The following is a 12,494-nucleotide window of genomic DNA, read 5'->3' as shown; positions in this document are numbered from 1 at the left end:
CAGAAAGGAGGTCTTTTTAAAAAGTTAATTTTGAAAATATTATATGCCACTATTCTATAAAACTACAAATAATGGTAAATTTGTGATTGGTACCTATGGTGATTATGACCAAAAAAAAAAAATATTCCCCTAAATATAATGCATGAACAATCAGAAAAAAATACACACACACACACACACACACACACACACACACAAACTTAAAAGTAGGCAGGAAAATATTTGTTTGAAGAGCTGGATTTCTGGATTTTTAGAGTTAAGGCACAAATATCACAAATAGTCTTTTATTCAGAGGCTAGATTATATTAAATCAAGCTGGATAGAGAATTCGAGAAGCAGATTAGACACTAAAGTCATATATATGGAAAGAAAAATTATTTGCAGTACTTTCTGGGATTCAACCTTTCATAAAATTCATAAGAAATTCAGATACATTCTAAATTTTTATAATTAAAAAGCAGAAGAAAGTCGAAATAACATTTAATAGATAACTCTTTTTCCTTTTATAGTTAAAGGCTTATAACCTAAAAAATACTTAACTCTTCTGTTACAAGGTTTTGACTTTTGCATTTGTTTGTGAGTTTTATATAGTGTTTATATGCTCTATTCCTACAAGTCTGCTTTTTACCAGTGTTTTCATCAAAATGTTCATTAAAAGTTCATGAAAATCAAATTAATTTGCTATGCATAATTTTTCCTAAGAATGCAAATTGACTAGTTTCTAAGCTACTTTTTTCTTGTTAATCCTCCAGCTTTCTTTTTTTTTTCAATTGTGACACTATTACAGATGTCTCCCTTAAGCATTTTTTTAATAGCTGAAGTTGTATTTTGTTGTATCAAAATATAGACTGCTTGGAATTTCCATATCAAGTTTTCAAAAAATGCCAGGTTTGGGGCCTCAATTTTGTCACAAACCAGCTGTGTAACCTTAAATGAGCAACCATCTCTCAGCACCTCCATTTCTTTACTAACAATTGAACTATGATCTATGATTTGAATTAATAAGTATCATCCTATTACATATAGATAGCCTCTCCTTTATAAAGTAGTCTCACTTATATAGGTACTATTTTTTGCACTTTGCAAACAGTAGATTACATGTCTACAATTGAGAATAGTTATTTCCTACTTGATTTTAGTTATATTTTATTATCTATGCTAATTAATATTCATGAAACAAATAATAAAAATAAGGTCCATGCTTAAATCAGAATTCAAATTTGCTAATGTACATTTTTAAAATTTTTTCTACTCTCCTAAATGGCAATGTAATTTCCCACTAACACTGTACTTCATTTTGAAGTCTGACATCATTTCTCACTGGAGTGCCGCATGAAAGTTCATTTCATTCTTCTTAACATAATGGTATAGTTTCCATAGATTTATTGGGTTTTCACTATGTTAAACTTTAAGTAGGTTGTTTTGAAATCTGAAGGTTAAAATTCAACTCTAACATTACCTCATGAAACTGAATTGGTTGAAATATCTCTACTATAAAAATTTGATAATCACATTATTTTTATTTCCTACTCCGGCTATAGAAATATGCCAGGAAAGGTTTGAAAAATTATTGTCTTGGTTTTTACAGCTTAGAAAACAGAGTTTTACTTTTTCATTTTCACTTTACTATAGTTCATAAAATTATTTCTAACTAGACCATCTTAGTTGGTCCTTCTATATTCATATATTATTTTTAAAGTTCTATATAACTCAAAGAGGCTTAATATCCTATACAATAAAAGCCTAATATGCAAATTGACCAAACAGCAGACTGGCAGAAAAACAGATCGCTATGGCGCACATTGACCACCAGGGGGCAGATGCTCAATGCAGGCCAGCCAAGGCAGGTGCCACTGGGAGCCCCCCGATTGCCCTGCCAGTCGCCCCACAGTTTGGCCTTGATCGCTGGCCAGGCCTAGGGACCCTATCTGTGCATGAATTTCGTGCACCGGGCTTCTAGTCACATATAGTCATTATTCTTTTTAGTTTATATTCATTCTCAGGTAAAGAAAAATAATTTCAAATAAAACACACCATGTACCACTTGAACATTTGGTAATACCAAATTCTTGGGAAATGCTCAAATTTGAAAATATCAATGAATGTTTTATCTCTATAACCTCTTCACCAAAAAATCAGAATAAGTACACTAGGAACCCATTTTAATATGTTAAATATTCAAGCATGGTCATTTCCATTTAAACAAAAATGTATACTAAACTTACCAGGAAAACTCTTCTTATTTTGCTAATGTACACTTTTTAAAAATAAAATCTTCTCCATCATTAAGTGAATTCATATTATGTTTAAGTAGAGAATAAAATTTATATATTCAACTATAATATAACAGAAAATCAATTAACTAGAACCCAATACTACTTTTAATTAATACAAAACTGTTCTGACTACTATCTTTTTTTTTTTTTTGCAAAAAGATGGGCATCACTGAATTTAAAAAATAAATGACTGCTATTCAGGATTATCCTGAGACAACCCAATCTTTTTTTTAATGCCTTAATGTCTGAAGTGATTTCACTTTATTATATTAATACATGGGAAAATAAAATAAAATATTTTACACATTCATTCATTTAACAAAATTTACTGAATTAATATTTTATAGAAATAAATTTAGCAAAAAAATGCAGAGTTTCTGGTAGCTATCAAGTTTAGAATAAAGGAGCACCAGCTACCATACACACTTCACATAAGAACAATCCCATTTCCTAAAACTCCTCGTTAATTAAAATTATTGCAAAGAAAAGAATCACCCCATTTAAAATTCATAAACAACTAAGTGAAAATGTACAAAACATCATATAGGACAGGAAATCAAAGGGGGGAAGAGTTCATTTGGCCTATTTACCCATTATATTCAACACATGATTTGTAATCAGATCTATTTCCTAACAAATATGAGGGGTAGCTCAAATTGAAAATGTCCTTATTATAATGGTCTAATCAGTATAGACCAATCACTATAAAACTTCTTGCTTCCTGGTTTAAACTTTGCTTAAGTTAGTGTTGTCATTTTTCACTTGCTCCTTAGGGTCCCCTTTCCTAGAAGGGCATCTTATCTTCAATGAACTGGGTTCAGGAAAATTACCATGAACTATGATTTTAGAGAATTATGAAGGAAAGAGTTGCCAAATGACAAGAAAAGTTGGAAGGCTGAGAATATGGAAAAATTGAGGCTATTATTTGAAATATATTACCTGTTCCAAGTTTTGAAGGCATTGCTGGCTCGTTTGAACAGATATCCTTCCATAACAATGCCATTTGCAGCATCTACATTATATTCTAACTTAGAATCATCACTGGAGAAATCCTAGACAAAATAACACAAGAAATTTCATATGATTTGACTAAGCTGCTAGACAAAAAATTCATCCTAGAAAAACAGCTCAAATGGTAGAAAAACTTCGCATTAAGAGAGTTACATCAACAACAGTCATAAGAAAGGGGGAGACCTAAATGTTGAATAACAGAAGAATGCATCAACATATTGAAGAATTTCAATTCAGTGGACTATTATGCAATAATTGTTATAATGATGATGACATAAAACACAGGTGATTGCATGAAATATACTCTGAAAGAGAAAACAAAATAATATAAACTCTATACACACTGTGACTAAAAGCACAAAATAATATGTATATAAGGAGAACAACTAAATATTATACAGAGTGTTATTTTTTTTTTTTTTTACAGAGAGGATGGAAGAGGGATAGAGAGTTAGAAACATCGATGAGAAACATAGATCAGCTGCCTCTTGCACACCCCCCACCGGGAATGTGCCCGCAACCAAGGTACATGCCCTTGACCAGAATCGAACCTGGGACCCTTCAGTCCGCAGGCCGACGCTCTATCCACTGAGCCAAACCGGTTACGGCAGGGTGTTATATTTAAAATGTTTTCATTTTTTCCAACATTTTATGGTGATGTGTGTGCTAACTATTAAAAATGGAATAGATACTTTCAAATAGTATTACCACTATATTCTAATTATATTACTATCACTGTAGTTTTTTAATCTGATAGGAGTAGTAACTCCACCATATGGGAGTAATGAAATAAGATAAAGACATTTTGTCCTAAAATAAAATTTAGTGTTACAAAGGAAAGTGACAGTCTGAAGTGCGCATGTCGAGTTCTCTTTTTTATATGAGGACTATAGAATCATTCATAACCTTCTATCATTCTAATCTTCACTTGTATACAATACAAACTTTTGATTTATCCCAAGGATTCATGAAATATTGAAATCACAAATCCCACAATTAAATTTTTTCCTGATAAACTTCCAAAGTAATCTGATAAAAATGCAAGATTGCTGCTATCCCCAAATTTAAAACTTTAAAAATCAGTCTCAGTAATTTCAAAAGTACTCTGGACCAATGATCAAAATTAGAATGCTATCTTGTTAAGTAGTAGTAAACTTTCTGTCTTGAGAAAGATTTTGACAAAAGCTGAATGAGCACCTGCCAAGATTGCTGGACATGGAGTTCCTGCATTAAAGGGGAGGCAGAGTGAGAAAAAATAAGGGCCTTCCAAACCTAAAAGTCTACAAAGATGGAAAAAGGAAGTAAGCTAAAATCAGAATTAAAAACAAAGCTCACCTGACATGTCTCAAAATTAACCCATAAGAGGACATGATACAAAATAATCAAATGAAACAATCTATAAATGAATTAGTACATTTCTTTCTATTTTTTCTTCGGAAAAAAATCAGGGAAACTTTAATTCCTTCACTTAAAATTTCTTTGAGGCTATAATTTATATAATTATGCAGACAGGATTAAGTCAGCAATAGTTATAATTGAGTTTCATTTGTAACATCAGCAGTTTTTTAATAACCCTGATCCTATCTAAAATATCAAATAAGACTTCACTGAAAATGTAATACATTTGTAGTATTCTAATTTTCAATTATATTTTTGAAGTAAATTAGGCCTTTAATTTCATTATTATTAATATCAAATTAATATTTTATAGTATTTAAAATGAGAAGGCTTATATTATTTTATAATGAAAGTAACTAATAATGCTGAGTAAAATATATATTAGCATGTAAATATATTGATGAGCTGACAAATCAGAAAGGAATACTCAAAGGCAAAATATTGAGTGAAAATTGGAAGCCAAAGAGGTAAGCAGAGCAAGGAAGCTAGCTTTCACCTTAAAAACATTTGACTCATCAGAGAACTTGAAGCTTTGGTGTAGGGCCCAGGGAACAGAAGGCAAGAGTAAGGTTGGCCAATAAAGGGAAGAAGCTTTCCCTTTTGAAATTGCAAAGAAGACAAGAAGGAACATCATTACCACTTTGAGTTGAGATTATGATGGAAGTCTTAGCCAGCAAGATAACAAACAAAAAGCAAAGGATTGGAAAGGAAGAAATGAACTATCCTTATTTGCAGATGATAAGGTTTTGTACACAGAACATCCAAAGCTGTACACAGAACATCCAAAGCTGTACACAAAGAACCCAGAGACAAATTAGTGTTAAAAAGAACACAACAAGATCACTGGTTATAAAATCAATACAGAAAAGTCAATTTTACTCAACTATATACAAAAGTAAACAGTGAAAAAAATTAAAGATAATATTTACAATAACATTTGTAATATAAGTGTCTAGGAATAAAAAGATGTATAAGAAAATTATCAAAATTTCTGAAGGATATTGAAGAAAACTTAAATAATGAAGAAAATATTTTAAGCTCATGGATTAGAACACATTGTAGAATAAAGATATGACTTCTTCCCCAAACTGATCACATTTTTCTAATGCAATCTCTCAATCAAATTCCCAAAAGAGATTTTTTATGCTACGTGAAAAGATACTTCTAAAATTTTTATGGAAATGCAATTTCCATAGTTTAGGCAATTCACTTTTGAAGAAAAGAGGGTAGAGGAAGCTTTACTTTGTCAGATATAAGAGATACTATATAGCTAAAATAATTAAGACAGCAGAGTACTAGCACAACACACACACACACACACACACACACACACACACACACACTGAAGAAGAATAGAGAACCTGAAGCCGGCCTCATGTATATGGAAATGTGATATATAACAGAGAATAAAGCACACACTAGTAGGGAAAGAATAAACTTTTTAATAACTGAATAGCTATCAATGTGAGAATAAAAGGAAATTGGATCTCTACCTCACACCATACACAATTACAGATGGATTAAAGATCGAAACATAAAAGGCAAGCCTGCAAACACTTAGAAGATTATACAGGAAATATATCTTCATGATCTTGGGTTGGGAAGGATTTATTAAGCAATACACAAAAAGATACACACACAAACACACACACATACACACATACAAAACCATAAAAGAATTAAAAAAAAACACCCAGCTTGTGAAAATCAAAAACACATATACCCTAAAAGGGAGCATATAGTCAGAATATATGAAGAATATGATCAAGTTAGGCAACCTAATGGGAAAAAAAGACTAACAGACATTTCACAAACAGGATATCCAAGTGACTAGAGACATAGGGGAAGGTACTCAAGCTCATTTGTGACTAAAGCATAAATTAAAACGACAATGAGATGTCACTATCTACCCACCAAAATAGGCAAAAAGAAAAAAAAAATTCTCACAATACAATGAGGTGGCAAGGAGCAATGGGAATTCTCATACAGTGCTGCCTAATGGGAATGGTATAACATTTTGAAAAATAGTTTACATGAATTGATTATGCATAGCATCTTTATTTCTTTAATTGACCAACTTCAATTCTTGAAAATCAAATAATTACATTAGACATACTTTCCCTTAATTTTTAGTTGACTGGATCTTGTTTTCTTCCCTCCCCACCCCTTTTTATTTTACCTGTAATGCAGCCTTGTGTCAGCATTTAAGGGCAGAAAAAAAGTAAGTATATATATATATATATAATGAGCAAAAATAGCATTACTTTCTTTAAAGGAAAATAGTAATAGACTATTACTTAAAATCAAATAAATTAATTTTAGATTTAATAGTCTAACTGAATTGTGTACATAATAGGTAAAGGCATTAAAAGATGCATAATATTAATTAAATAATTTATTTGAAGCAAACAGTTGTGTTTCCACAAATATCATAACCTCTTGTTTTAGACGAGATCGGGCGCGTTCAGGGTGGTGTGGCCGTAGACAGTAACCTCTTGTTTTAATTAGAAATGACTGGTCCCAAATTTTTTAAAATCTTTCCATGGTAATGAAAAGTTACCCAACCAAAAGTAATTTAACCTTAAACAAAAACAAAAGATGGAGCTAGTCTTATTAGACTATAGCAAGAAGTAACTAATTTAAAGATGAGGTGGTAGACAATATTTCTCTTTGAGTATTAAGAACCCATCACCAATAAAATTTTCCTTACTTTTCTTACTGATTTCACTTTCTTTTTTTTCCCCCCACTGACATGTTCTATGTTAGATCTAGTTTACTGGTATTTTAAATTCTAAATCAACCATAACAAAAGTTGATTTGATTGCTCAACAACAAGGGAACAGATTCCTTTAAAGCAATGTTAGAAGGCATCTTTTTTTTCCTTTTGGGGCAGTGGTTCTCAACCTTCTGGCCCTTTAAATACAGTTCCTCATGTTGTGACCCAACCATAAAATTATTTTCGTTGCTACTTCATAACTGTAATGTTGCTACTGTTATGAATCATAATGTAAATATCTGATATGCAGGATGGTCTTAGGCGACCCCTGTGAAAGGGTCGTTCGACCGCCAAAGGGGTCGCGACCCAAAGGTTGAGAACCACTGTTTTGGGGGAAAGTGCAAACAGGGTCCTCCACTACCACAAATTACGCAGTTGAGTTTCCCACATCTGGGAAAAGCTCAGGGGTTAGTAAATCAGGAATGTGATCAATAAGCCTCGCCCTGGGAAAACCACCTTCATAGTTTGGGCATCTGCCATGACAGGATAGAGGCATCTTGTCATTTGCTTGTATTATTATATTCAATCTATAATTCTCTCCTTTTGTTTTCAGATTACTACACAAAAAATATCACTGACTATATAAGATAAATATTATTAGGTTGAATTCCAGGTTTGTAATATTCAAAGCTTCTAGCACACAGAAATAAAAACCGGTTTCATATTTAAATTTTCATTTAAAAATATATTTTCCTGATACCAGTTTAGGTAGGCTTAGGCAAATTAACAAGAAATGCAAGTGAAATTTCAGCATCACATGAAAGATGGGGGGTGCTGCCTTAGAGTGCTGCCAGATGGGAAGCCCATAATACCAAACATACACATTGATGCTGAGGTGTTCTCCACCCTACCTACCCACCCACAGCTCCCAACCCAACACACACACACACACACACACACACACACACACACACACACACACACACACACACACACTTTTACAGGGATTGGTAACAGCCTACCTGAAACTGTAGTGTTTTAAAGTCTAACTAAGGACCACTTTTAAATTAGTTAAGGCCCTAACAGACTGATGCTTTTGCAAACTGGTTCAAGAGCATGGATTTCAAATATTTTGATGTAAAAGAATAATAGAACAAATGCCTGAACATCTGAAAAATATTTTACTTTTGACAAAAATAGGAGGAATTCACATACAAATTTAATATGTGATTTAATATGTGACTAATTTCCATTAATATCCTTTAACTTTTCCCCTCAGCTACCTTTTGTTGAATGGTGGAATGTTTTTGCTCCATCTCTCTTTTCTCTTTTGCTGCATCCACAACCAGTCGATCCAACTACAAAAGGGGGGAAAGAGAAAATTATATAGACTTTAAAAAAACGGTGTGTTTATTTTTATAAGCATAGTCCCAGTAAGTCAATTTAAATGAACTTTAAGAAAGCATTTTGGCTATAACTTTGAATTGGAGATGTTTTTGTTTTATTTTGTTTTCTAGTATCAAACCCTTCTTGAAAAGGTCCATAACTCTAAGGAAAATGTTTCTAAGAATAACCATGCTTCAAACAAATGTGACAGGATGCCTGGTTAAGAATACAACAGAGATAACTTGTTCACTCCTTGAACAAGGAAAATGGCTCCAGCTTCAATTGTCTGCTGACCCACTCAGCGATTCTGGTAGTTACAATCAAAGATAGACAGAAGATACACGGGTGATTTTTTTTCTGCAATAGCAAAAAATAGCAGCTAAGCTAGTACATGGCAGCTCTCAGAAGTTCACCAGGATAAGATACTTCCTGTTTTCAAGTTGGCTTCCTAGTATTATAATCAAATCTAAGCTAGAAAAAATAATTCACAGAAAAGAGAAAGCTAAAAAATAGTAATAAACTAGTAATTATTCTTAAGACCAGGGTATACAACTACCAATTTTTAAGTGTTTTTTAAAGCTCAAAAATCACAAAATAAAATCATAAAATCCCATTTCTTTCTTGTTCCTTTCCATCAGAAAAAATGAACTTCCATTAAGAGAAATATCTGATTTCCAGTATTAAGACAAATTCACTGACTTCTTGAACTCCTCTTTGCTAGACTAACAAACAATTGGGTTATAAAATACTCTATTATGTGGTTTGACTCTTCTAGACTGTGATGAATGTCATTTCATCTTTGGACCACCACCCTCTCCCCCCATCACCTCTAACTGATTAATGTGTGATAAATGAATAAATAAAAATATAAATGGAATATGGAGGAAGTTAAAGTACTAAAATATCCAAATGCTTTCATTGATATGCTTTAAAAACTAAATTGGATAAAGGCCTTCTTAAAAACTATCTGAAGAGACACAGAAGCATGGAACAGACTGATGAATCTCAGAGGGAAGGGGGGAGGGTGGGGCTGGAAGAGATTAACCAAAAAACTTATATGCATATATGCATAACCCATGGACACAGACAATAGTGTGGTGAAGGCCTGGGGCGGGGCAGAAGCATAGTGGAGGGGGTGAATCGGGGGAAGAGAGGGAACATCTTTAATATTTTCAACAATAAAGATAAAATTAATTAATTTAAAAAAAACTATTTGATCCTTTATTCACTCTGTATCACAAATGATGTGGGGTTGTTTTTGTGTTTTGGTTTTTTTTACAGGAGAATATTCTGGCCACAGATTCTTAATATCACTGAATAGTAATAAAGAATCAAAGAAAACACTGAAACAGAACTGTCACTACTGTAAAATATTTTATTTAGATAGTAACTATACTACTCTACTATAGGATCTAATACATACATACCTTAGTGACATGTAACACTGATTTAATAGGTAATGCTGATACATGCTACACTAGGAAAATGTTTGTCCTCAATAGTTTCCTATACTGAATAATCCTTATCCCATGGTTTTATAGCCTTTAATTGAACAGTATATAAATAATATTCGTTCATTCAGATTGAAGTGCAGTACAGGGAAACCTCCAAAATTCAGCCTAATATCTATAAACTTGAGGGCATGTACCTTACACACAGTACTGCAATGCAAGTGATGCTTTTCTGCCTGTCAAACTGGTAGTAAATCCTGCTTCTGCATTCCACTCCACTGCTATTGCAGCAGAAAGAGGGAAAATTCCCCCTCCTAATCTGTTGGAGAAGTATTAAGGAAAAATAATATTTGTCAATGTGGAGGAGAGTTAGGGGAGGTATGAGCTGGGGAGATGTGAAGACTAGCAGTCTTGACTCCTAGATGCTTGGACTGTATGAGGAACAAAGAGTTTGGAGCACAACAGGAAGTACTCCATGTTTCTATTAGTATTGAACATTATGAGTTTAACAGGCTGAAGACCAAGTGACTACCATATCAGACCTTTCTTTGACATTACATATGAGAAATAAAGTTCTATATTATTGAGGCTACTACTATTCAGTTTTCTATCATATTGCAAACAAACCTAATCTCAATTTATATACCCAGACAGGGCACTTAGCACAGAGAATAACAGTCTGGTAACTTGTTGGTTTCTTCCAATAAATTAAGTTCTTTATAGGCAGAACACAGTATCACTCTAACTCATGGCATATGCCCTGTACACCATCCCTCCCTAACACCACCCCAACACACATGAGCATGCACCATATTTATTTTTGCTCATTGAATGCAATTCTGATCCCACTATTACCTTTTTCCCCATTTTCCTAAACTCTAGTTTTCATCTTTAATTTCCTCTCCTCAAAAAAGTAACCAGAACCATATGGAAAAGAAAAAAATCACCTAAAAGTTGATACTATTAAATCCGGAGAGTTCACCAATCAACAAGAAAAAATGTCCCAGAACATATCTAATATAAAGTTCTGATCATGTATCAAAAATAATTTGAACATACTGAAATTTCTATAATAGTCTTATATATGTATAATTCATGCATGTTCATGTATTTATATAAAATGAAAAAGTTCACAAAGTTCTATAATCTTAAACTTCTAAAATTTTATTATTCAAAATAGCAAAGTACAACATTTTTTAAAACAAAAAGCTATAACTCAAATGAAAACAAAAAGCTATAACTCAATTATGACAGTAACTCAATTTTCCAAATGTAAGAAAAGAAAACTAGCCCTGGCCTGTTTTGCTCAGTGGGTAGAGCGTTGGCCATGGATTGAGGGGTCCCGGATTCGACTCCGGTCATGGGCACATGCCCAGGTTGCGGGCTTGATCCCCAGTAGGGGGCATACAGGTGGCAGCCGATTAGTGATTCTCTCTCATCATTGATGTTTCTATCTCTCCCTCTCCCTTCCTCTCTGAAATCAATAAAAATAGTTTTTTAAAAAAGAAAACTAAATCATGTATACTGTAAAACAGACACTATGTTTTTAAATTCTCCTTTTTAGTACTCTCATATGCTTTCTATAAAATTTTTTAACTTTAATCTCATTTTTGGTTACACATTTAATCCTACATAAATCTGCTGTAGCATCCAACTTTTTTTTTTTTATTATTTTATTAAATCTTTATTGTTCAGATTATTACATTTGTTCCTCTTTTTTTTCCCCCCATAGCTCCCCTCCACCCAGTTCCCACCCCACCCTCTGCCCTTATCCCCCCACTGTCCTCATCCATAGGTGCACAATTTTTGTCCAGTCTCTTCCCGCATCTCCCACACCCCTTTCCCCCCCAAGAATAGTCAGTCCACTCCCTTTCTATGCCCCTGATTCTATTATAATCACCAGTTCATTCTGTTCATCAGATTATTTATTCACTTGATTCTTAGATTCACTTGTTGATAGATGCATATTTGTTGTTCATAATTAGTATCTTTACCTTTTTCTTCTTCTTCCTCTTCTTAAAGGATACCTTTCAGCATTTCATATAATACTGGTTTGGTGGTGATGAACTCCTTTACCTTTTCCTTATCTGTGAAGCTCTTTATCTGACCTTCAATTCTGAATGATAGCTTTGCTGGATAAAGTAATCTTGGTTGTAGGTTCTTGGCATTCATCACTTTGAATATTTCTTGCCACTCCCTTCTGGCCTGCAAAGTTTCTGTTGAGAAATCAGCTGACAGTCGTATGGGTATTCCCTT

At 33.1% G+C, this 12,494-nt stretch overlaps 1 protein-coding gene and 1 non-coding gene across 4 annotated transcripts in view; both read right to left on the bottom strand.

Moving 5' to 3' along the window:
• ACAP2 (ArfGAP with coiled-coil, ankyrin repeat and PH domains 2) overlaps positions 1 to 12,494 on the bottom strand; it is a 131,120-nt gene that overhangs the window by 38,595 nt on the left and 80,031 nt on the right. For all 3 annotated transcript variants that reach the window (XM_036349857.1, XM_036349858.1, XM_036349859.1), the window contains 2 exons: positions 8,685 to 8,759; positions 3,216 to 3,328 (listed from right to left, as the gene is read on the bottom strand). In XM_036349857.1, coding sequence (XP_036205750.1) covers positions 3,216 to 3,328; positions 8,685 to 8,759 — 188 coding nt within the window. The remainder of the gene's footprint in view (positions 1 to 3,215; positions 3,329 to 8,684; positions 8,760 to 12,494) is intronic.
• LOC118678019 lies at positions 7,791 to 7,949 on the bottom strand. Its single transcript, XR_004974707.1, has one exon. It is a non-coding gene; the product is annotated as a U1 spliceosomal RNA (small nuclear RNA).

This window comes from Myotis myotis, unplaced genomic scaffold (genome assembly GCF_014108235.1).
Source record: "Myotis myotis isolate mMyoMyo1 unplaced genomic scaffold, mMyoMyo1.p scaffold_m19_p_2, whole genome shotgun sequence".
Taxonomy (NCBI): Eukaryota; Metazoa; Chordata; class Mammalia; order Chiroptera; family Vespertilionidae; genus Myotis; species Myotis myotis.
The sequence above is the reverse complement of the archived record's forward strand: the minus strand, read 5'-3'. Positions and strand labels throughout refer to the sequence as shown.